Here is a 26,997-nt window from a genome sequence, read left to right as displayed (position 1 = left end):
CTTCTGTTTCACTTCTAAGATAACATGAAAAGAATCCATCAACACACTTTAATTAAAAGATTCTATTCAGAATAGAATGTGCAGTTAAATCCAAAAGCATGACATGGATATTTTTAATCTCTGTGCTTCAGAGGAAAAAATATTCTGTAAAAATCTGAGTTTGTCATGAGTCTGTCTACATTTTTCTGTTTGAGTCAAAATACACACAGAAACACAAATATATTTGGTAAAAGTAATTTTAAAAAGCCAACACACAAAAGACCGCAAACACATGCAAAACCTTTGCAGTCAGCTCTATAAAGCATTTAACTTTGTACTGAAAAAGTTTTTAATAAAAGAACAACCAGAACCATTGAAGGTTTTCAATGTTATACACTAGATTTTTCAGTACATCCTCAATTTAAAATTCTAAATAAAATAATACAAAAGTATATTACTAGTACATATAAACTACTGCACAACCACTTCTAGCTGTTTTCCTATTCTGCTCAATATATGTTTTGTTGTTGTTTTTTGAAAAAAACACCTAGTTTATCAGCTTTTCCCAGCAAGTCCACTTTCAAATAATAAAAATGTCTGACCACAAATTACCATGCTGATATGACTCATGCATATAAACTCAAAAGCCAAACCAGCACTTTAACAAAGTAAGGAACAATAAAACAAAAAAAAAAAATCCTACTCGCACCTTATGAAGTCTTTATTTAAGAGCATAGAATTTAGCAGAATTCTGAAGTATTCTTTTCTCCTTGGGTATCTAGTGCTGGAAGCAGACTGCCAGGGTGAAGAGAGAGCAGCTAGACAGGAGATTAACTCTTCTCCATTCTAATCAATACTATTTTACTTTGAAGAGGGATAATAATTCCTTTATCCCAAACATTACAGGCCTACTACTTACATTGTATTTTGGCTTTCACCACCCATTTTCTTTTGCTAAATGTAGGTATTGCCTGTAACTCATTCACTTAATTAGGAAATATTGAAATTCTTTCTTTAGGAGTCCCAGAATGATACCACTTGTTCTTATCATATATTCATTTCAAGATAATAAATAAAACTGTGGTGTAAAAGGAATATGTGGTATATGGAGAATAGCATCCTTACACAACGGCTCAACTGGCATTTTCACTATAATTCCACTTACGATTTGAGCACCTGATAACAAAACTCTATTGTTAAGCAGCAGCATACAATATAATCTTAAATGAATAAGAATAAAATGTTTTAAATAAATCAACAGTAAAAAGTAACATAAAATACATTTTCACTTGGTCAGGAAACACAGGAATACAGAAAAGACCAACTTCCACTGCATATCACTCTTCACAATTAAAAAAAATATTACACAGTCACAGCTAACTACACCAATAGTCATGCTTTGGAAGCAACACTTGCTGTAACATGTACTAATCAATATTATGTATTTTTTCCTTTTTCATACATTCTGCTAAATGAACAGTCAATATCTTCAAGTACTGCATGATGTGCACAAAGCAAGTATAAAAAGTGCCAAGGGAGAATTAAGAACTTGCATGAAGCATCACTAATGACCATAAAACACAGGGTTTAATACACATATGTTGCACAGTACTGTTTTCAACTACCTGTATTTCAGTTATATATATTTTTGTTCTTTTTTTTTAATAACCTGTAATTAGTTATTCCACACGTGACTGAGAAAGAGCCCCAATATTTTAATAGTGAAAAAAGTATTAATGCATTAGATGCATGGTTGTGCATGCACAAAAAGTACATAAGTGATATCAAGTCTCAAACATCCAATTACACAAATACACTTTAAAAAGCATACAAAAACCCCTGTTACATTATGTTTCAAAAATCAATGTCAAATTCAACTATCATTTGTATGGTGTAGAGAGAATTTGGGACTAACTAGAAAAGTTGTATCTCAATCCCATCTTTCATACTGGCTGAAAAACTGCTGCTTTAAGAGTTGGAATTAAATTATTCTTCCTACTAACCCTAATTATCTGCAAAAAGAAGATAATTAAAAATTGTGAATCTAATTATGTCTTGCTTTATATGTTACTACAAACTGAAGTTATGAAAAACATTTATAAAAAAGAATGGAAATTAAGAAGATAATAAAATTCTTTGATTTCATCAGATAAAACCAACTATATTCTAACCAGCATGCTTGCCATGAAAAGGAAAATCTCAAAAGAAAGTCTCTCAGTGTTTTCATTAGTTTAAGATAGAATCTAAAGCCAGAATCAATACTTTTCAACAATAAAAATCAGAAGTTACTTAGATTGCCTCATTGCTAAATGCAAATATACACGCACAGTTAAAAAAAAGCAACACTAACGTATCCCCTCTTTGCCAATAAGAATTACGAATATTTATTTAATCTTCTGAATACAATATGAATCCTTATCCACACAATCAGAAGCTTCCCCCCCCCCCCCCCCCCCCCCCAAATTAAAGTAGCAGGATACTTCCATGTCTGTACTAAATTGGAAGACTTTAAATTTCTGCACATAGCTCTCAACATAAGGATGCTGTGACGTTTAGAATTTTTTTTTTCATGATAGCAAATCTATAAAACACTTGATACTCACAAAGGTCTTAGAAAAGCCTGAAAGAGGAAAACTAATAATCCTCTAAACTGATGATATTCTATATTTTTTAGAGGCCAGTATTTCCTACAGTAAATCTAAAATAATCCAGATGTTTCCTAATCAGATTTTTTTTCCAGACACAAACTTTGCAAAACATTCAAAGCTTTCTAGAACTTCACAACTACTAGGAACTAGATGCACTCAAATCCATTCAAGATTGATCCACCTATGGTTTAGAAGTTTACATTTCAAAGAACATCTCTGGATAATAGCCCTTGCTCTCAGAAATCAATACTTCCCACTCAAATTATACAACGCTCCACTGATAAAACTTCAAGGACCTATATACAAATACTTTACAGTGAATCTATTCCCTCATATTTTTCTAACAAACAAAACTTCAATGTGGGAAATTTTCAGGTAAGGAGAAGAAAAAGGGTCTTGAAATGGAACTAAGCTGTAATGAGTATCTTTTAATCCAAAATATAATGCACACTTTGCCCTTCTGAATAGCACTTGAAAGAGTGCTCCTGCAACCAGCATTATAAGGTATGGAATAAATTGTCAGGAGAGAATAACTAAAAGTGGAAAACTCACCATAAATTTACTGAAACATATCAATACAAATAAACTAACACCTTTTTTCCTTGGAAAGGAAAGTTGATTTCTAGACAAGAGAAAATAAACCTTAATACAATGTTTGATATTGTACAACATGAGAAATTAGTTTAAAATGGACAAAATTAGAATGAGAATAATAACTATGAAAAAGGAGAATGTGCTGTGCATAAGGAACATGGGAGAAGTTGCACTGATGTGGAAGGAAATGGTAAGTTGCCAACATGAAATGAAGCTAATACATTTGTTCCTTTAGCTCACTATTGAATCAACATTATTTCAAACATCATTAAAGTCTCAGGTAGAAAAAGGAGAAAAGTACTGATGACACTTTTCTCTGAGGTAACATTAACAGGAAACAAAGGTCAGGAATATTGTAATTTACTCTGTAAGATTCCAAGAAAAATCAGAGAACCAAGGGAAATTAATGGAATTCAGTTATAAACATGATTGCAACCGTATTAATTTTCCTGCAAAGAAGGACATCCATCCACCCACAGCTGTCCATTTGTATGAGCTGAATACACTGTCAAAGATCCATACTTCAAATTGTAGTGGTTGGACATCTGGCCTCAGCCCTACTACGCAATGAGAAGGAACTATCCATGTACAGAGCATAGAAGACCGAAAACATTAAGGTCTTCCCTTCCTTCAAGCCAGCAGTTATTTCCTGTGCACTTGTGAGATGGAGAGCCCCAGCATAACCGCAGCTGCCTCCTCCTCTAGACACTGGGAGGAACCCTTCCCCAATGACCTCATCCTGTATCTCTCACTCTGACACTATCTAGTGATGGAAGTACAACATTTATCTAAGAAAACCTGTATCTTTTTGTCCTGAAATAGCTGCTCACTTGTTTAACAGTGTGTACAGATGTAAGATAGAAATAGAAACAATAAACACAGATTCCTGTAACTACAAAAAGTGGATGAATGGTGCAGATTTTCTGCGCATCTTTGCCTGCACTTAATATATACACTGCTTTGCTGAAGCTACTTAACTTGCTCCTCAGTATTGCTAATGTTTCAGAGTAAATTTACAAGCTAAAAGTGGCCTCAAACTCTTAAGATATTACTAAAGACCTGTGTTTATTTTAAAAATTATTTTATTATAACAAGATTCAGTTAGAAAAGGTAATGTTTTAGAAATTAAAGTATGTTCACTATATAAAAGTTCCTTAAAATGGCAATTCTACTCTCAAGAAAATATTTTGTAATACACAATTACTCTGCCATGTAGAGTTTGCAGAGATCAATACTATAAGTCTGCAATATCGCAGAGATTATTCCCTTCAAGGCACTACAAAAATCAGTATCACTTATTTAATAAGGTTTTAACAAAAAAAAAGTGCCAGTAAATGTAAACATTCAGTCAAAACCCAGTGCGTCTAGACTAAGGTTAAACTGTATCTAATTGATGCAATCAACTGTGATGGGCATGGAGAACAAATGGATGTAGAAATGAGGAGAGAAGGAGGGCAAATGGAAGAGCTCCCTGTAAAATAGTACTACATTTTGTAAATTGACACTAGCTTTATTCTTATATGTTTCTCAGAGCAGCGGTTCACACAGTCCTTATGACCCATTGCACTTTCTGATTATACCTCAGCACATAATGAGTGAGGTGATGGGAGTTCATATATCAAGGTGTTAGCGAAGTAGGCCACTTCTCTCTATGCACTATCTGCTATGACATGTTTAGAGATAGTGAGACTCAAACATAAAAGTCATGAATAGCCACTTGTTAAGGTTGGTTCATATTTGTGGACTACGCTTTCACAGGAATAAATTATGATGAGAGAAGGCTATTAATAAGCATAATAGCATAACTTGATGAAATCAAGACAGAAGAGAAATAGAGATGGAGAGATTAATATCTGTGTATGGGCAAGAAAGGAAAAGAAAAGATTACATATTAGATAAAATCAGATGGGCATTAAACTAGATATCACGTGTCACCTTTGAATGTTTTACAGTGACAGCATACATGACCTCAACTGCTTGAAAACAAGACAGTACATTTTGGACACGTTTAAGTTCTAAATTCCTGCTTCCCTCAAAACAAATACTTTGTATTATTACACAGGAGACTTAAATCCAGGTTAAAAAAAAAAAAGACTGGGGCAGCTTGTAAATCATATTTTTCCACTACATGTTTGAGCTATGTTTCCTTTCAAGTGTCAGATGTAAATTCCTCATCCTTTTTAAAGGCCACATGTTCTCCAAGTCATTCAGTTCCTTGAGTCATTCAAATTACCTTTGCAGTTTGAAGGCATCGGATTATGTAACAGAAATCATTATTAGTATATAGCATACTTACATAATTATGTCCCAATTATATGTTTTATATATAATGTAATAATTATATGTAAATTCCACAGAGAGACACTATATGTAGTATATATGTGGAAAGACTGTGCAGAACTGCATTATGGATAAAAGAATAGTCTCAAGCTTCACAGCAGAAATTCACAAACTGTGAACTGAATGCAGTGTTTCTGTATACTATTATGTTCAAATGGGAGAGCTTGTAGTATCAGGAAACAAAAGCATGTAGAATTTCTATGTTTTAAAAGGAAGTCCTTACAACCTTCAGTAAATTAGTAACTTTTGTAAAGTAGTAGTAATTCAGATGTTCTGGGACAATTTGCCCCAGTGAAAAAGCTATAAAAGAATTGCCATCTTCATGTCCCCCCATCAAATACCTACGTATTGAAAAAGACACATACCACTGTAGAGTTTTATCATGTCTGCTGTTAGAAATCTCTTTATTATCAGATATGCAGTGCCAGGCTCTGGTAGTGAACTCCAGTGAAGAACTTGTTCTAGTACATTCTCTGTATAATGCAGAGGGCGCTCTAAAAAATACCAGAGGGAAAAACAAAAACAAAACAATGTTGAAAGAAAAAACAACAACCCACACACCAAGACTGGAGGCCCTTAGCAGTTACACAAGCATATACACAACACTGTCTCATTCACTTTGAGACATAGAAGAAAAACACTGTTTTCAAAATAAGACAATTAGGCACTTCATTACCTTTCTGCAGCAACATCTTTGATGGCAGTATGCACAGGTGATGAATGTCAAATTAAATAAGCAGTAGTCAAATGTTCAGTGACTTTTGTAATTAGTTAAGAATAATTTATTGTGTAAAGAGACTAAAACACTGTATTCAAACTAAATACAAAAGTTAGGAACTATCACAGGGCATACCTAAATATGACCAAACAGAACTAATGCCTGCAGGTATTCTGGGCCTCACTGGCCTAGGCTCAATACAAAAATGAATCATCATAGCTACCGATTCTCAGCAATCAAAAACCAAAGAATTTGGAGCAGTGGGCAAAAAAAAACCCAAGCCGACAAACTGGTATAGATTACACTGTCGGTTAATGATCAAAGCAAACTGAGACAGACTCTTGGTTTCATTACATTCCTTTCATTAGAAGGGGCAAATACATGGTTTTAGTAGGTCTTCCCCCTGTTGCTGTGGTCAAGGAATTCCCAACTTGCATTTTTTATATTTCAACCTCATACAAACATTACAGCAAGAATAAAATACCAATAGATGAAGGCGTGACTAGACTGTATGTGTGCACTTCAACACTTTGGTTACTCACACATACATTTGTTGAAAGATGTCATCCATCCTGAAGGAGAAACTGAGACCCTTTCGCAAGACTGAAAAACTGCGGTGATAAAGTCCAGACAGAATTCCATACAAACCCAGTTCATATACCAAATGAAAGAAGGGAAGATCTTGCAAATACTCCCCAAATTCACATTACCAGATCCAGCAGATGTCGGAGTGGGACATGCACTGCAACACAGCCTAAGGTATCACACAAGGCAACACTGATGTGGATGGAAAGGAGACTGTACAGTTCCACTCTCTATTAATCCTTCCTTCACACACATGCCTGAAGGCTTTCACCTGCTTAGCAGTAAGCAACTACTATAATTCATGAAAGCACAAAAATAGTGGCTTTGCGGGCTAAAATGTACAGCAGCGAATCTAAATGTCATTTTATCTCCAAAGAGAGATTTTTCCAAAAGTTCAGAGTTCCCATTTGCATACCAACTTATGTGGGTCAGGTCTTGAGAAGAACTGGGTACAGCTCCTGGCAAGTCACACCTGTGTGACAGTGTCATGTTGGGTCAAGCAGTATAGCCCTGTGCCTCTTGAGTACTGAACGGAAAAGTATGCAGCCATAATCTCATTTTTCATTTCTGCTAGCATAGATGAATATGAAATGTCAACAGCTGCTTTGGGACTGTCCAGCACTATGCTGTAGCAGAACATATTTTCCTGAACACCTGAACACCAGAGCTTCAAGAAAGCAGCAGCCACAAATAACACATTTAAGTGACAGAAAAAAAACCCCAAACCTACTGCTGTTTTCGGATGCAAAAAACCTACCTTACCTGTAAACTTGTTATAGTACTCGCTTACATTCTGCAGACAGCAGCTCAATCCCTACTTTATAGCACCATTTCTTCTGGCCACTTTGTTTTAAAAGGTCAAACTTTTAAAATTTCTTTTCAACTTTTCAGAAACTCTGGACACCAATGTGATAAAGTTAAAACAACTTGTCGCCTTTGTACAAAAGGGAAAAATCCCTTTTAAGGCGAAGAACTTTACAAATCAAAGGCAGGAAACACTGGCAAATCACCATATCTTCCTAGAATACCAGCACTCCCAGAGTCAACACCTACTGTTTTATTTATAGTTACACTTAAGACCACCTGTCATCATGGATTACACGGTACATAAATCATCATGCTGAAATGCATTAGATATTTTACTGGCAACACACCTCATTTACAAACTATCCATCAAGCACAAATTACTAAAAAAAAATTATATATATACACCCTATTTTGTAAAACCATATGGTATTGAACATTCTGCATTAGGTTAGATAAAATTAACAATTACTTCAACTTTTCCATATACAAATAATTTAGCTTATTTTTAATATTGCAATTTTAGTATCTTGAACAGCAAGCAGTCAACACACATGTCCAATTACCCTTTTACTTAGGTCATTATATGCTGGTAAACATCCAAACCCAGTCATTTTCACCTTAAACAACATCAACAATCACAAGAAAATTACTTTTCAGAAAATACAAAATTCTAATTTTCTTGCCTTCTCAGGGTTCGTTTTCATGGCAGTATATCTTAAAAAGTAGAACAACTCTCATAAAACTTCAGGATTGAGTGTAATAAACTGAATATCACCATGCACTAACAGGCACCAGACCACGGTGGAAACACAAGCAGAAAATTCATTTCTGTCAGAAACACACTGTGATCACTAATGTACATTTGAAACAAGCAAAATTTGTTTCTGTCATGACTTGTCAGTATCTCAACTTATTTGTAAATGCCTTAGATTATGTAATGTTCCATGTCGTTTATTAAATGATGCTAGTAAGATCGACTTGCAGGAGCAAAGATTCAAGTAGTTTTCAATTTCTTTAGTGTCACATTTGGACCAAAGACTGCACAGGACTATATTTTTCCTCTGTGTTTCAGCCTTTTGAAAATCTAGATTCAGACATAGCTTTACAGGAGTCTTCCCAAATCAAGTGCCTCTTACTACATCCATTATTTTTATTTTTCAACATTATTAATTCTGTTCACCTGTGCTCATGCATTGATTCTTCCAGTAAGGAGGCCATGAAGCAGACATTTCATCAACGTAGTGTCTACTGATTGGAGCCAGATGTTGAATTAGAACTGTATTTACTTTGCTTTTTCTTGTTTGTTTTCATTGTAAAACACTGGTATGACATTTCTACTTTGCATTGTGAACTCTTGTTTCAATGGGATACACTAATCTCTTGCCAATATTTATTGTCCTATGTAAGGCCTGTAGTGTCGCGCTCTAAGCTAATTTCTTCTGATCTTCTATAGTCATTAGTTCAGACAACATTTCTAGCCCACACTACAATACTAGATTTGTTGCACCAAAATACCTCATGGAGTTGATGTGAGATCTATCTTTTTTATTTACTTTTATGTTCTCTTGGCCATATCTAGTTTAGTCTTCATTTGCCTGTAAGTGTTATATATCAAGTCTAAGAAAATAAAATTCCCTCTTCAAATTTTTCCATTGCTCAGTCAAAAGAAATAGGATTTCTAGAGTACTTGTAGGAGTTATCAGGACTCTTCTAAAGATAATAGATGCTAGCACTCTTTGTCATTTGGCACCCACATCTATGAATCTGGAAAAGAACTCTATTACAATTCTACACAGCATCACCACAAAACTGCAAGGTGCAAGGAGGGATCAGGATCATTTATTTTAAGTCAAAAGGAAGAATGCAGTTCCATTCTTGTTATTGATACTGCGAAGGTCAAGGCTAAGTATATCAGGAATATCAGTAAATCTGAAAAGATTATTGTAAATACATCTGAAAAGCAAGTACAACAAAACTATTCAAACATTCTTGGAACACTTAGTAATCTCAGTTTTCTCCACTTTTTTTAATACTTTTTTTATTCCTTAACTTGAAAATACACATCTTCACTACAGAAATAAACTAGTCCATAGTCCACTTCTGTAACACAAAAATAGTAAAAGCAGTAACTTACTATGAAGTGCAAATAGACATTGCCTTTTACTAAAACTGTATTTGTCCCCCATGTATTCTTCAACAATCAGATGAAAATGTTCTGTTTTGAATACTAACTCACTGAAAAAACCCTCAATTATTTATGTTATTTTAAGTATCTCTAATAATAAAGCACAAGCTCCAGCATGCAAAAAAGCACTCCTAAGTTTAAAACCTCTTTACAGTTCATGAATATTGTGATCATGTGGCATTTGTTCTTGTTGGCAGCAGAACCATATTTAAAACAAAAGTTTCAAGATTCTGCTAGACACACCATAATGTCTCTTGCCATAAACACATAATTACACACAGGATTATGCCTTTTTCATTTATACATATAAAATAATTGACTAAATAATAACAAAAAAGATCCTTTCCCCTAAAAATTACATGCATTTTCTCATTTCATTGTCTGAAAAACATTATTCCTTATAAAATGAACTGCTGACTCTCTAATGAAAATGAGTTTCTTCTTTGACACTGATTGGCAAGGCCTACTTTTCCATAGCTGATCACTCATGAACTGCAAAGCAGAGTAAAGAACAGTTTTTCAGCCCTCAATTTATAAGCATATTAAAACAATTCTCCACGTTATTTCTGGCAAAGCATAGAAAGAAATCACTCAGATGCCTCAGCAACAAAACGTATAACAATGGCATGAAGGTTAATTTTTGTTTTGTTTCTATAAGATTTTCAGTAACTCTTTAACTAAGCTTTTGATTATGTTATATATTGAAAAATAAAAAAAAATATTGATGAACATGCATAAAATTAAGTGTCACTAACCTAGTTCTCCATTTTCAAGTACTTCAAAAGCAGCCCAGATATCATCTTTGTTGGGAGTAATGTTTTTAATTCCTAAGACATCATTAGTTAATTCTTCTGCTTCCATCAAAGGTGATACCTGTAATACAAATTGAGTCAGCTAACAATATACTACAATTACTAATTTCTGATTTATTTTTTCAAAATCTTGCTCCCTGCAATTGACTTAAAAAGGAAAAAAAAAAAAAAAGCTGCAGATATAGTTGGAAAACCTAAATTATTTGTCAGACTGTAGCATGCTTCCCATATTTTGTTCCATAAACTCTAAGCTGTAATTTTTAGCTGAGTGGTAACTTGGTGACTTGAAATGCCTTTTGTCTACCCTTCAAAAATTAGAGAGAAAATAAAAAAAGAAAAAGCCTTGAGATGTTTTCTTGGGTATGGAAAGGTAAATATTACAGAAAAACCATTCTTCTATCTTAACAGTGCACACTCCCATTTTTATTCCTATTTAAAAAAGCATGTCTTATGTGTATGTATGCGTGTATCTATGTATACCATGTACATGTACAAAAGTGTTTGAGAATCATATGCTACTCAGAACAAAAAGAAAACAGAGGTATAACATAAAAAAAAAAAAAAAGCATTGCCCTAAATTTTCTATTTCTTTGTTAACAATATCCTTTCTCGCTACAGAAATGGATTATTTTTTCCTCATCCTCCAAACAACAAAGCATTACTACATGGAGATGAGTGCATTTAAAATACACTATCAGATACAAGGCTGAAAAATCTCAATTATAGTAACTAACAAGCTTTGGTTTCTTAGCACTCAAGGATAGCAGATAGCCACCGGCAAAAAGAAAAATCATGAGGAAGGTCATTTAAATGGCTTTGAACCATTAAATAATGCCAGCAATCACTGTGTACTTGTTCATGTTCTTGCGTGTTGCACCCATAAAGCTGCAAGAATTTATACCACTGTATACTGCAGTAAAACCAAAGAAGGATATCTCCCCTATAAAACTCCATGATAACATTCTCCTTAAAAATGCATAATAATCAGTTTTTACAAAATTTAGGCAAGAGAGCAAAGTAAGAAAAAATATTTAAAAGAATAGTGATACATATACATTTATACTTTCGTTATATAATTATATAAAACATAGGAAAATAAATTTGATATACTTCATGAGAAAATGCTTAGTAAAAACACTGTAGCACTTTTATACACTAACCCTGATTATAATACTACAGTCTGGCTCCTTTCTTTCCACATAAACTTCAATAAGCAAATCTCCAGCCTGGGAAACCTAAAACAAAGCAATGAAAACAAAATTAGACTCTCTTAAAAATATTCAAACATCCTTTTAAGTATGAGAAGTATAATCATTATCTAGTAGATGTGCTAGAACCTACTGAACTCAAATTTTTTTTTCCCCACTCATCTATAAAAATAGTCCAAATGTTGACTCTAATCGGAAAAACTGCACTACCTTTGCTTTTATTTGACTAGTGTAAGGAAACAAACACTATTCACAGACTCAGGAGGAAAATCCAAACCCTGACTAAATACAAGAGAATCATATCAAAAGAAATGAACACACTTTACAAATATACTTTCAACAACAGGAAAACTTGGGGAGATGTAATAAGTGGAAATTTTAAATTTATATTTAAGACTGCAAAATCTAAGACATAAATTTACCTTAGTATCTCAAACTGCCAGAACCATAATGTTGATTTAGATGGTAGCCAGGCTCACTTCAGAGCCAAAAAAGATGAATACAATTTAAAATCATGAAAAAGGACAGGACAGGAACCCCAAACTAAAATGAGCTAATCATAAATGGGAGGAAAAATTACAAGTAACAGAATATTTCAGTCATATAGCCAAATGTACATATCCATATAATCAAAATCCATTATTATGCAGACTGTATTTGTGATCACTAATCACAACAAAAACTTGTCATTACATACTTTAAAAAACAATCAAAATAAATGCTTTTGATCTCAACCTTTGTTAAGTATAGCTCCTCAAATTTGTTGGAGAGATATCTAAACTTTGTGTACAGTGCTAACATGGAATAATTAGGTGATAAAGCGAATGTATGACATAATATGTTTCACACATTCAATACCAACAAATATAATTTCAGAATGTCTAACAATATGAAACTTACAAAAAAATTGGAATCCAATATTTTATGATCAGGGAGAAAAAGCTGATCCATGAGAAGGAATTTAGTATTTTCCATTACTAGATTTGCTCATCTATGGCAATAAAATTTTCTTTGTATGTGAGAAGTTGTTTTACAGTTAAAAATGTCTCACATTTTGTCTGCTCTAATTCCCTTGCAGCATAATCATAAGCATCTTCAAAAGACGGTAATTCATCCCAGTACCAAAACTACTTTCTAAAACTAAACACACGGTGATGATCAGAGCATAGGAAGAAAAAATAAGGCAGAAAACTAGACCTTTCAGGTGTACCCTTTTATTAATAAGCCAACATAAAGAATTAATAAACAATTCGTGCCTTAATTTTGAGAACAGTATTCATAGTGATGCTACTTGTTCATGCATTACTACAAACAGAGGAAGAGGTTAAGTAAAAAACCTGCATTATATACAGAATAAGATATAGAGAAAATGATAGAAACAGGCAAGCTTTGGGACACATTTTGACTAATTTAAAGAAGCTAAACCTACATTTCTATAGAAAAATAAATGTCAGCACTCAATTATAAAGAGCATTAACATTCTGAAAAATGGTGACTTAAAAGTTAGTTTAGCCTCTGAGAATAGAAAACTAATGGAAACATTTGTGAGGAAAAACATTACAAAGCTACTTTGAAGAAAGCTGCTTAATTATAGTGGCACAGACTCAAAAAAGCTCATTTAGTTTTAAAATTTGCTTTTCAGATGATATTACAGAAAAGGGTTGGAAATAAGAATGAAGCTGACATTTGATTTCCACTGGGCTCATGTAAACAACTGTACAGAAAGAAAATGTGATGTAAATTACAGCAGCAAACAGAAACAGCTGGTGTAAGTATGTGGTGGACAGAAAATGAAGAGCGGCTAATGAAGTGCCACCTGGAATGGAACTTAAGTAATGTTTCAGACATAAGAACTTCCAGGCCTTAAGCAGAAATATGGTTCAGTTATTCTGTGAACACTTTGCATCACCAGCCTGGTGATAATAGTACTATAGCAACCTATATACTCAAATGTATTAAACACCCACATCACTGATTTTCCCACAAAAAATGTGCACATGTTTTGATGCAATAATGTCACACTATCAGATGTTAAATGGAAAGGATTCTTACACACAATTCTTAATTGTAGCTGCTTGAGGCCAAAGCTGCCAGTTACCTATGCTGTTACATCACTCGGTCCGCACCATGTCATCACCTTTAATAGTCATGGAAGCACATCCAAAGCTGTTCTCAAAGAGCTACCTCTCCTGCATGAGCCTGCAGTCCAGTCTCCATGCTACATGGTCTGCATATGCACGTCTCCCATGTGCGTGGTCTAGCAAGGCGCTTACAGGCTGAATGATGGTAGCTACTGAGAGAGGGAGCAGCTGAAAAATAATCTGTTTCAGCATACCCTTTTCCTTCACTGAAATAATGAAAGATATGAAGTTAAAGCTACACCATTCCAACTAACCACTGTTTCTGTTTTGAAAATGTTTATCCCATTTCAGGTCTGTTCAGCAAATACAGCTCGTAACAATTGGCTGGGGTCTGGCTATTCTTTACATAGTGTTAATGAGTGCATCACATGCTAGACTGGACTTAACAGCAGTGGTTTAAATGTCATTTATATGGATAACCCTGGTAAAATATAAAGTGTAGGCATCTATACAATCCAGTCTTCGAAATTATGAGTAATATGCACTTCAGACTCATGACAGAAGTCATAAATGTAAAATATAACAAAGAGGAAGGTTGATCTTTTACAAAAGCACTTCATGTTAGTTCAGGTCTGGCTCTAATGTTTTCCCCCAGCAAAACCTTTTGGCAACATCATGCACAGTTAGGGAAATGTTGAATTCTTCCAGAGAGAAAATTACATATAAAATTTCAAAACATCCTTGCAACCACCTAGAAAAAACTTTTTTAATCAGTGGGCTTCAGGCAGTAAATACTTAGAAATAACAGCAAGTGTACCATCTTTGACCAGAATTACTCCCTGCTGCATTAAAGTGGTTCCAGGCATTAGACATCCATGCATTTTACATGTTATGTGCACACGGAGTTTAGGAAGAATTTATCTTCAAACTGAAACACTAGTTACATTAATCATGTCTGCTACAGAAAAATTGGCAACTGGCAAAAAATGTTCCACAGCTTAATTCAGAGGGGAAAAATGCTCATAGTCACAATCAAATTGCCACAAATGACAGTCAGGCTCTTGAGGAATCAGTTCCTCAATTGTTATATTCAAGGGGTAATAGGCTGACAACAGAGAGAATACAGTCCGTCCCTATTCCTTAAAAGCAGTTCAAACTTCAATTTATCAATCATTAAAAAGTATAAGTTTTGATTCCATGTCCATTGCTTGTTCAGAAAGCTAAAACAAAAAAAGCTGTTATCTCTGGAGCAAGTGCTCCCAGACAAAGATCTCCTGAGTTATTATTTGCTATCTTGACTTCTGGTGGCTCCTTTTCCAGGAAGTGCTGTACAGACTGAATATACCAATGATTTGATAAGATCCAAAAATATTTTATAACTCAAATGCAGCATTTCATGATGTTTTCAGATACAGTATTGACAGAGATTAATTAATAAAATCCAGCAGCTCAGTTAACATTTTCCTTGTAACAGGTTGTGCATACATGCACTGAGTATTAAGAATTAATGTTTTCCAAGTAGGAATCTGGAATCACTTCAGATACAATTTTAAAATGCCCCAATGACCAAGTTTGTTCTAAGACTTTTACACTGCTTATTTTCTTTACAGGGAGAAGAAAATCAACCACAGCTTTAAGTTGAGATCATCGTCCTCTTTGGTAAACAGGGAATCTGTATCATTCTGTATACTATTTTCCTTTTTATGCCATTCAAGTCTATATTAAAGAACAAAGCCATACACCAAAGTACACAATTTATAGTGCAAATCCATTTTGCCCACACAATACAAATAATATAGAACAAAATATCTGAATAGGTCTTAATAGTAATATATTTCTAGGACAGAGTGGAAAAGGTGGTAATTTACTACAATATTTTTTCATTAATAATAATTCTTTCTGTCTCCTTTTCATATTGAAATTTTCTAGTACACAGTTATTTCTGATACATTTTTCCTTTGTTTATATAACAGGTCATATGGAAATCCGAAATGCTTGGGCACATTAGTCTCTTTTTTGCATTGCTGAAGATCTTAACAGATTTTTCTGTGTTTAATCTCACAACAGCAATCCTCAAAACAATCACCTACATACATGGGTACCCAACAAATTACCCTTTTCTATAAAAACATTCCTGGTTCCTAAAGTTTCTTTTTTACTTAGGACTGGTACCACCTCGGCAAAGCTGAGCACCTCAACCCATCTAATCATTAAACTCATTCAGGATACACTCTGAATGAGCCCACTGTTAAATCCAGTGATTTGAATTCTCATTTCCAAGACAGTGCCATCCAAGACAGATAGGCTTTAAATTATTCCATGTGATTGCAAAGTTGTGGAAGGAATGTGAAGGGGTAGAATCAGATACAAAGGAAATAATAGACTCCACTGCAGCTAATAAAGCTGTACCACACTAAAACCACAGATATTTCAGCCTGACTTCAGTGCTTGGGGAAGGTTATAGAACAGGTTGTTCAGAGCACCATCAAGCAGCATGTGCAGGACAACTGGGGCATCAGGCCCAGCCAGCATGGGTTTATGAAAGGCAGATCCTGCTTGACAAACGTGATGTCCACCTACAACAAAATGACCTGCCCAGTGGATGAGGGAAAGGCTGTGGATGTTGTCTACCCTGGACTTTATTAAAGCCTTTGACACCATCTCCCACAGCATTCTCCTGGAGACACTGGCTGCTCATGGCTTGGACGGGTGTATTCTATACTGGGTTAAAAGCTGGCTGGCTGGCCAAGGCCAATTGTATGAGATTCAACAAGAAGTGTCAGGTCCTGCACTGGGGTCAAAACAGTCATACAGGCCTGGGGAAGAGTGGCTGAAAAGCTGCCTGGAGAAAAAGGACCTGGGGGTGCTGGCTGACAGCTGGCTGAATATCAGCCAGCAGTGTGTCCAGGTGGCCAAGAAGGTCAATAGCATCCTGGTTTGTACCTGAAATAGTGTGGCCAGCAGGACTACGGCAGTGGTTGTCCCCCTGTACTCTGCACTGGTAGGCTGCACCTCAAATACTGTGTTCGGTTTTGAGCCCCTCACTGCAAGAGGGATGTAAAGGTGTTGCAGCATGTCCAGAGAAGGGCAACAAATCTGACGAAGGATCTAGAGAACAAGTCTTATGATGAGCCACTGAGGCAGATGGGGTTGTTTAGTCTGGAGGAGGCTCAGGGGGGACGTTATTGCTCTCTACAGCTCCCTGAAAGGAGGCTGTAGCAAGGTGGGGGTAGGCGTCTTCTCCCAGGTAGCAAGTGACAGGACAAGAGGAAATGGCCTCAAGTTACAAAAGGTATGGTTTAAATTTGATTTTAGGAAAAATGTTTTCACTGAAAAGGTGGTCAAGCAATAGAACAGGCTGCCCAAGGAACAGCTATAACTCCACCTCCCAAAAACATGGAGAGTCCAAGGGAAACAAAAGAAAGTTTCTCTCTTTCTTCAACAGGCATCCTTCTAAGTTAGATACACCTGATAAGGGTGATCTCATAGTGGTATCTGGGGTGGAAAAATACAGAAAACCACCACTTTATTTGGGTCTTCTCTATATTTTTCTTCAGTTTTAGACAAACCCACTTGGCCAGCAGTTGCTACTATATTATTCAATACATCAACAGCCTTTCAGTTTCCTTTCTACTTTTTTCTCCCTATCTAATCAGAATGTCTCCACTATCTCTTTCTCTACTCATGAAACTCCACTCATATCTCCCTAATTTTTCCAGAAGGTATTACAAACATTTAATCATTACAGCTTCCCAGAGTTGCTTGGAAATTGTTAATAGTGTAACAGCTGTACCAAGTATTTTTTTGGTTCTAAACCCACAGAAAATATTTTAAAGTCTCTCCATTTTCAGGATCTTAGGCTTCATAATTTTATTCTCTAATCTCAATAAGGTCCTTTTCATGAACCCCAGAATTAATAAATTCCATTAAAGATACTTCAGCTTCTGCCTTGAAGAATGCTCTTAGAGATATCAAATTTGGGGTGTTTTTCTTGCCATTACCAAGGCAGATGTTTGCATTCTGCAAGACAGACAGTAGAAATCAACTTTAAAAAGTTTCCCAGTAACTTGGTCACTCCCCACTGGGCACCAAAAGGAGGAAATCTACATTCTACCTTCTATATGCACATTCACAGTAGGTCATTATGGTCAGAAAGCTACATGCCACTCTGGCCCAGACAATAAAGGAATATGAGATTCCTTTAAAATAAGACTCCAGACAGCAATTAACAGAGCATGCAATTTCAGCATGTATTTGCAAAAGCCTATCTTCTTAATGATGGCTTATAAGGTACCACAAAGCTGTTGCTAGAAGGGGAAAGGCATCCAACAGACAAAGCATTACAGATTTTTTTTTACTACCTTTCTATTAGTTTCTAAAGCTCTGTAAACGTCAAAATCACTGGAAGCTTCTCCTCCACTGCTCTAGATTTCTGAAAAAGCTTTTAAGCTCCCTACATTTCATTTTAGTTCTTCTAATTAAACCACCTTTGTAGTATGAAATTTAGCAATTTTTGCTTTAATTAGGAACGTACACAGATTCCATTCAGACAGTAAAACATGCTATCACTTTGCTGTTTCATACCACTCTGAAGTTATTCAAAAGTTATTACAGGTAAAACTGTAACTCAAGATGATAAATGGCCTAAGATATTCAATTTTCTCATAGTGTAACACAAAGTTCAGTTTGACTGTTAGTATGTGTCTGAAGCTTTTCCAAATAATATTTGTGCTTTCCAGTTCTAGAGATGGTCACAGAACAGGATGTGGCCAAAGATTCAGATGCTTTAAACTCAAAGGGATGGTGAAACTCTAATGAAGAAGAGACCATGTATACCCAAAGCTCATGAAATAGAAGTATTAATATACACTTGAATGTATTTAATATGCATGTTTAAAATTTAAAAAAGATAGATCATCACTTTCACATTTGCAAATGTTGACCATTTCCTTCTAGTACAATTTATGAAGCATAGTAAAAGTATGTAACAACATGTAAGTTATCCCGTTACTCAGGCCAGAACATAATTCTACAGCATGCTTTACACAGAACTGTTTTGCTTTATTAGTTTATGCCTCCTCTTTTATTTAATTTCATTTTCCTCAGTTCTGCAGTTAACAACACTGATCACTATACAAACTTAGAAATTTACATTTAGAAATCTAGGTATAAAAACCTATGAACAAAAAAAAAGTCTTGTTAAAATTGTTTGCATACTAGTTGATACTTGCCACTTACTTGAGTGTCTTTCCACCTAGTAATAAAGCTATTCTCTATATCCATTTGTTTGACCTGGTCTTCATTTATCTGTTTAAAATAGATAATTTTTGATCAATTAATAAGGGAGCAAGTATAAAAATTACAACATAAAATAGCAAAGACTAATTTGATGTAATAAACTAATATAAATACAAATATAAATATTGAGGAATGTTTACATCTAACAGTAGTAAATCATAAATAATAATGTAGCAGTAATACCTTGTTACAATTAACAATACTGTTAATCACATTATTATAGAAGCAGCTATGCAAAATGTCCTATCAGTCAGAAACAACACTTCATTGAAGGGACTCATTACTATAAACTTTACCAAATACATAATAGAAGAGAGATGACTCCATGAAAAATTGCCAAACAATGTTATAGTGGCACAGTAAACTCTAAACCAAAATGGCTAATACAAATTGTTGCTAGTGGTATCTTTTCTATCCAGTTGGAATTAATGTTCTTTCTAGGCCTAAGGAACCCTTCTAGTCTTTACCATAACCACAGGTCAGAGACTGAGAACACAGAATTCTTCCATGCTTCAGTTCTGATCAGGCCCACAAAATTTGAATAGAGTATTGTTTTTAATAGTCATATTCTTAAAATTTTCTTTAAATTGGTACGCTGGTGTCAGCAAGAAGAATGAGCACCATTTTGGAAAACAGTAGCTCACAGCAAGCCTATAAATAGTCTTTCCTACACAGGCTAAACTAGCTGGGAAATAAAACTTAAAGCAGACAAAGAACAGTGTCAACTGAATGTTCAAAAGCCCTGCAAATCCTCAGATAGCGTAACTAATAGCAAGATCATCTTTAACAAGACTTTGATGTTTTAGCATTTCTAACAGCTCAGCAATTAGGACACTTTTCTATAAAAGATACCTACATCAAAAAGTTGCACATAATTTTTAATTAGATCTTCAATTACATTGACTTCTTCGCTAGTTTGGCCTTTTGTTTGAAATAAGCATGAGGAAAACACCATGGCGAGATTGTGAGGGTTCATATGGTTGATTTCAGAACACTTTTGCACCCTGTTGAAGGAAAAAATAAACCTATTTAGAGTGTTTCATTGTTCCTTTAATTGTCTGAGGCTCCTTTTAAGAATACAGAGTGCATTTCAAAAGAATAACTACATTAAATGCAATGAAAAAAACCTAGTATTATTTATTCTTTTTTATACTTCTTTATATTCTTTACCTCACAACTCCTTACAAAAATGAAATCTTGTACTTTCTATCTGTATCTCAAGCGATACCAGAATTATAATAGAATAAAAATAGCACAGAATAGAATAGTTCAGTTGGAAGGGACCTACAACAATCATCTAGTCTGCCTGCCTAATCACTTAAGGTCTGACCAAAAATTAAAGCATGTTATTAAGGACACTGTCCAAATGCCTCTTAAACATTGCCAGGCCTGGGGCACTGACCACCCGTCTAGGAAGCCTGTTCCAGTGTTTGGCCACCCTCTCGGTGAAGAAATGTTTCCTAATATCAAATCTGAATCTCCCTGGATGCAGCTTTGAACCATTCCCATGCATCCTATCATTAGATACCAGGGAGAAGAGATCAGCACCTTGCTCTCCATTTCCCCTCCTTGGGAAGCTGTAGAGAGCAATGAGGTTGCCCCTCAGCCTCCTTTGCTCCAAACTAGACAAGCCCAAAGTCCTCAGCTGCTCCTCACAGGATGCTCCTTCCAGCCCTTTCACCCGCTTTGTTGCCCTCCTCTGGATGCATTCAAGGACCTGAACATCCTTAAACTGTGGGGCCCAGAACTGCACATAGCACTCAAGATGATGCTGCACCAACATTAAATATTTGCTATATTATGTTATGTAAGTATATCCTACAAACTTATGATCTAACATCAAACACAATGTGGAAAGGAATGAGATCCTTCTTAGTTTCTATACCTATAGTAAAGTTTTCATATCAGTTCTGTTGTTTACATAATGTGTCCTCTTTTAGACACAGATCTTTTAAAGTATCACAGAATTTTCACTGTTATACACATAAATTCAAACTACTTTCAGAACAGATATAACATCATACTACTACATCTAATCTGGATATGTTTGGAGACATAATTAAACATGACACTTACTACAATATTTATCCCAATAATGGCACCAATCAATTTAATAAACATCTAAATAGTTTTTAAAAGAACATCTGCTATGTACATGGTTATGTATTGTGAGGTTCGAACACAATATCCTGCAAAGAAACGATTCTACACATGCTCTACCTACTACAATTTACCAGGAATATATAATTTGACTTCTTCAATAGATAATATAACATAGACCATTACTGTTTAACCATGACACTGCAGAATCATCCAAGTCACACATTTTCTCACATTTGCTGCTGCTTATTTGATCAAGGAATAAGACACGACCTTTGCTGCTTAAACAAGTTTATATTTTGGATATTCTCTACCACTATCTCAGTTGCAAAATGAAGCATTGATGAAAAACAGGGTAGCTAATTGTCAAAGTTATTATGTACAATACAGATTGTGAAGAAGGACATTTTCCCTGAAAAATCTTGTAATTTCAAGAATGATTTGAAACAATCCTCTGGAAGACTAGCAGACTGGGGTAAAACGAGTTTGTCTAAAGAAACTACATCAAAAATCACCCTACACTGGCAGCCCTCTCTTGCTGTAAAGCTGCTCCATGCCATTGATATTTACAGATAGCTACTACTAAAAACACAACAAAAGAAAAACCACATTATAAATTAAAGGGAATCAAATATAATTAATCAGCACAACTAGGTAAGCTTTTGATGCTTACTAGTTAATGTAACAAGCTACATGGTAGAGTTATGCTGAGAACACATTACAAGAATTCCTCTGCTACAGTGCATCATTTGTATTGACCTGTAAAGATGTTCAATTAAAGCAGCCAAAGTTGCCCTACTGACTGGTGGAAGTGTCCGAATAAAAGTTCCATACTTCTTCACACGTTCCTTTTCATTTTGTGTATCTGCCAGAAAATAATCATAACTGAGCATTAATTAAAATGCACGCAAAAAACCAATAGCAATTCTCATTAACTATATTGGCAGCTCTAGTCATTTACAACTGCAATTTGCCCAGTCAATCTCCTCTTCATAAAAGCAATACTAACGATATACTATTAACAAAGTCTATACCAGTTTAGTGAAACAGCATCAGCAATAAAGAGGGCTAGTTCTATATTCAAGCACTATTTGCTACAGTTTAAGACTAAATCTCAGGATAGCAATTCCATTTCCTCTCAGAGGATATTTAATCTGTAGTTTGTGCATGTATATGTGTGAATGCATCTGTGTGTGCACAAGTACAAATGTACTTCTAAGAAACGTTCCCAGAGATAAGAAAGGAAAAGATCTTTTCATCTCTTTAACTTTTATTGGAAAAAAGTGTTGCAAGGCCCTAAGTAGTTTAAAGATCCAAATGCATAAGACTGGTAAGAGGAGAGCAAACAGGAAGGGGTGGTAAGTGCTACAAAGTTACATAGCACAGCAGTGGCAAAGCCCATGATAGCAATTCCAGTCTTGGGAATTACAGTATCTGAAACACAGCCACGGCTCTCGGCCTTCAAGTTCACTCTGCCTCCCCATGCTGCATAGACACTACAGAGCACAATCCTGCTCAGGGCATGAGCAAAGTTAATGTAACTTTTCTTTCTTTACTTATTCAGCTTTTTCTTCTTAATCCCTTGCTTCTCTCAATTTTCTGAAAAGAAAAAGCAAAAGAACTCTCATCTATTCCAGCTGGTTGCTAGCACTCTCCACTAACTACTGCACTATGTTTTGATTACTTCAGTAACTGGAAGGAGAAAAATCAACACACAACAAGAAACCCAGTTTAAACATCTTATACTCTTATCTTCTTCAGTGTTTTAGTCTTCCCACAAGTACTTCTACTGTCACTTAACTATAACAAGACATGATTCTCTGCTGTAAAGCTGAAGCAGAATTTTAGCCCCATGTACAAATCAGCAAGTTAAATCTCTCTTAACACCTTAACAGCAAGAGTTAACTCTCTTTCACAAAAGAGCTAACAAATCTAAACTGCTACAGATACAACTTTTTCTGATTTCTGATAACATGAGAGGAATCTTGTGTTAAGTGAATAAATTCTTAATATTCTTTCTGCTGGTTTGTTGAAATTGAGGTTAAAGGTCAAAAATGTGTAATATTCATACCTGAGTTTCTCAGACTTCCAGTTGTTTATATTAAAACAATCTCCACAAATTTGAACTTAGGCAAAAGCAGAAAGGAATATGCTTTTAATAACTTATTTAAAGACTAAGCTTGCCACAAAGTAAATATGCATGATTTCAATGCATGAATACAGAAATTAATGTTCTATCTTAGCTTTTCCTATGCATCTTTAATTGCTATGCATCATCTGCAATTTATAGCACGGTTTATGAGGGAGTGTTTTTTGCAGACTGTAAATACTGCAAAATAGAAACAAATTGAAATATAGCTGTTTTGTAAGAACACTATAAAAAACACTAAAAAAATTAATAACTAATTAACATATTAGTGATTTCATGGATCTGTTTTCAATCATACAGAGACATGCATCTTCATGTTTTAAAGACATCACAGGTTACAGTTTGGGATGAAATTATTTAAATTTTCTTTCAAAATAAATTAATATTTCTAAGGAAACAAAAAACAAGTAACAGCTGTTAACAAGTTTCAGTTGTTAATACACATAACTGTGTGGATGTACATAAAATATTTTAAGAATTTAAGCAGCAAGACTGCCATTTAATTATCATGTGGATGACAGCATCAACATTTTACCACTTTTGAGCTAAACTTCTACATATGGTCAAAAGACAGAGTACACTATCTTTTTCCTACTCTAACATATGTCTATTTCTTGAATCCTACCACCAATGCTTCCATAAAATATTAATCATCACTTATTACCTTGGCTGATCCAACTACGACACAGTGCAACATTGGTCTACTATTTACTCACATTGTTAAGGAAATATCACTAGTTGTTATTATTATTATGGTTCACTTAAAGGTGATAAAATAATCTCTGATTAACATAAGCTATTGCAGCCAAACTAAACATATTTATTTTCCTCACTACAATTGTTTTGCCAATTATCAAATAACATAGGTGAATATCGGGCAAGCAATTAACAATCCCTTCAAATCTGATACTGAAAATGTACATACAACCTTTCTTGTATCAAGTGTTTTTTAATACATTACCTAATGCAGAGATCCAGAATGGATAAAGTTCTTTTGTGAGAAGCGCATCATCTATTTGAGAAAGAAAACTTTTCAACACATCAGTTACATCTTCAAGCTGATGTTTTCCTGCTCTTAGTTTAACGCTCCTTGCATCTTTTTTGAAACTTTCCAGCAGTTCAGCCACTTTGGAAGAATCCCCATTCTTAAGGTAGATCTGCTTGCTACCTAAACCTGTTACAGCAATACAGGACGGAAAAAAAAATAAATAAATGTCAAATTGAGAATTCAAAAATTCTAGATGTTATTATATGGAAAGCATATCTGGCTGTCAAACACACTGTATTTCCTACTAAAATCTCTCTGACCTTTTGCACACACTCACTTTGTTAGTAAAAACACTGCCAAGTCTGCTTACACCCAGCCATATCTCTTTGCAAAAATGCACATCATAGTCTTAAGCAAGCCTGGGATCACAATTTCAGGAATACTTTACAGGCAATTCAAGTGCCCAGATCTCTTCAGGACTTCCTAAAACAAAAGTTTCAAAAGATACAGTCAAGGAAAGAAGCTTTTTATGAACGGTATTTTATTACACATGAAACACTGCTGCTTTCATAAGCAAACCTCCTGCTATTTTATTACCCTACTGATCAACTCAACTTAGGACTTGGTAAAGTATTATATTTATACAATCTGAAACACTTCATTCTCAAAAGCCTCAGGATTAGTAGAAATTAGTCTTTTTTGTGGTTTTTCTCATGTTCAGGAAGACATCAGACAGCCAGTATTCATGCATTTAGCAATTAAAACCATTAAAGTGCAAAGCCAACTTAAAAGAAGATTCACAGTCTAAACCACAGTCAAAACTACCTTCAATTACTGCACAAGTAGCCAAAAATATTTTTTTTTTTTTTTAAAGGTGTGGAAGTTTGGCATAGATTTGCAGTCCAGTTGTTTCTCTTTGTAGAGCTGCTTCCTGCATTCCCCACATTTTTTGAAAGAGAATCACAATTTATATAAAACCCTGCTTTTCTTACGTACCTGTCAAATTAAGTACTCTCTCAAAAATGAAAACACATTTTATGTTCTTGCAATTCACCTTTCCTGTAACGCCCACAAGCACTATCATTTGATACTGCCTTTGTGTTTTTACTGTCAGGAACCGCTGTGGGGCCCAAGAGTGTCTGCCATCTATGGACCACAACTAGAGACAAACTTTATCATGATGACACAAAAATATGTATATTTTTTTCTTCAGCTTCCAAATGAGTATTTTAACTCATTTCTTCAGCTTTAAAATGAGTATTTTAACACCCAGTAGTGCTGATCCTGAAAAAACTACATTTTTCAATAAAGATCTTATTTAAAAGACATTAGGAAATGGAATTTTAATTTAGGACATACACGTATGATTGCTCTGAGTGGCAGACATAACTACCCTGCTTTAACAACATTTCAGCACGTGAAATAGCAACATGAATTATTCTAAGAGTTCACACTAATGATTAGAAAGTAATTTAGGGAAAACTTCTTTCTTCTTGGCTTTAGGCAATAGTTGTAACCCAGACACAGCTATTTACCATAATGTATTGTTTGTCAAAAGTTATTTAAACTTCAAACACTGAAATATAAATTAGGTGGTCTCATACTGACAGAGGTTGCAGACACATTTATCCCAAAGACGGATTTGTACAGGGTTGATATGTATCTAGCATTTCACAAGTAAAAGTGATGAATTTGTAGTAGTTAAAAGGACAGATATCGTCTGCATATGATCTAATGCTATAGAAAGTTACGTTGGCAAAATTTACTTAAACAAATGGTAACTGACTATATGCCCTTAGGCTATGACACTGAAAAAACAGCAGCCTTAAGACTGAACATGGCTCCACAGTTAGCATCAGTTTCCCTGAATATGGGCTGACCAGTCCAGGCCATAGCCTTTCCTCGTTCACATAGCTTATTTTCAGGACTGAGGTGTTCTGCTCCGAGGTACTGGACCCCAAGACTGTGCTACACCAGGAAAACAATTTTTTAAATAGGAAGGTGTCTATAAAGGGCATCTACCAAGTTGTATTTCCCCAAATTGCCAATACTCAGATGTGTGACAGGATACTTCACCATCACATCAAAGAACAAGGCTAACAAGGTTTTACTTTAGGAAATATGTAAACCCATTCAAGTAAGATCAGATGGTGTGGGGGCTTAGGTATTACACAAAAATTATCTTAGGTTTAATAAAATCCACTATACTTACCATACTGTGTAACAAATGCTATACAGCTGTTCACTATAATAGGAACATCATTTTTGCTGAGCTGCTGGTCTTGTAATGCATTACCATCTGTGCCTGCTGCTTTTTCAATTGCACTATACCAGACCATGAAATCCAGCTTTGTATGGCCATGGATGTAGAGCGTTCTGAAAAGTATAAAAATATTTTGAATGCAGGAAAGAAATAGAAAACTGATGTTATTGTACAACAGCAACATAGCAGATGTCTGGAAAAAGTTAGAAATACTTAGACTGATATCAAGGCACTTTCCACCA

At 34.9% G+C, this 26,997-nt stretch overlaps 1 protein-coding gene across 4 annotated transcripts in view; it reads right to left on the bottom strand.

Annotated features, from left to right (window-relative positions):
* Positions 1-26,997, bottom strand: part of ARAP2 (ArfGAP with RhoGAP domain, ankyrin repeat and PH domain 2) — a 130,034-nt gene that overhangs the window by 20,634 nt on the left and 82,403 nt on the right. For all 4 annotated transcript variants that reach the window (XR_008745820.1, XM_055796151.1, XM_055796150.1 and 1 more), the window contains exons 20-27: positions 26,705-26,868; positions 24,466-24,678; positions 22,115-22,220; positions 20,112-20,259; positions 19,196-19,264; positions 11,829-11,903; positions 10,612-10,729; positions 5,927-6,055 (exon numbers count right to left, since the gene is read on the bottom strand). Coding sequence is in view for 3 of the 4 variants with exons in the window: in XM_055796151.1 (XP_055652126.1) it covers positions 5,927-6,055; positions 10,612-10,729; positions 11,829-11,903; positions 19,196-19,264; positions 20,112-20,259; positions 22,115-22,220; positions 24,466-24,678; positions 26,705-26,868 (1,022 nt within the window). In the remaining variant the exon portion in view is untranslated. The remainder of the gene's footprint in view (positions 1-5,926; positions 6,056-10,611; positions 10,730-11,828; positions 11,904-19,195; positions 19,265-20,111; positions 20,260-22,114; positions 22,221-24,465; positions 24,679-26,704; positions 26,869-26,997) is intronic.

The sequence above is a fragment of the Falco peregrinus genome, chromosome 2, assembly GCF_023634155.1.
Source record: "Falco peregrinus isolate bFalPer1 chromosome 2, bFalPer1.pri, whole genome shotgun sequence".
Lineage (NCBI taxonomy): Eukaryota > Metazoa > Chordata > Aves > Falconiformes > Falconidae > Falco > Falco peregrinus.
The sequence above is the reverse complement of the archived record's forward strand: the minus strand, read 5'-3'. Positions and strand labels throughout refer to the sequence as shown.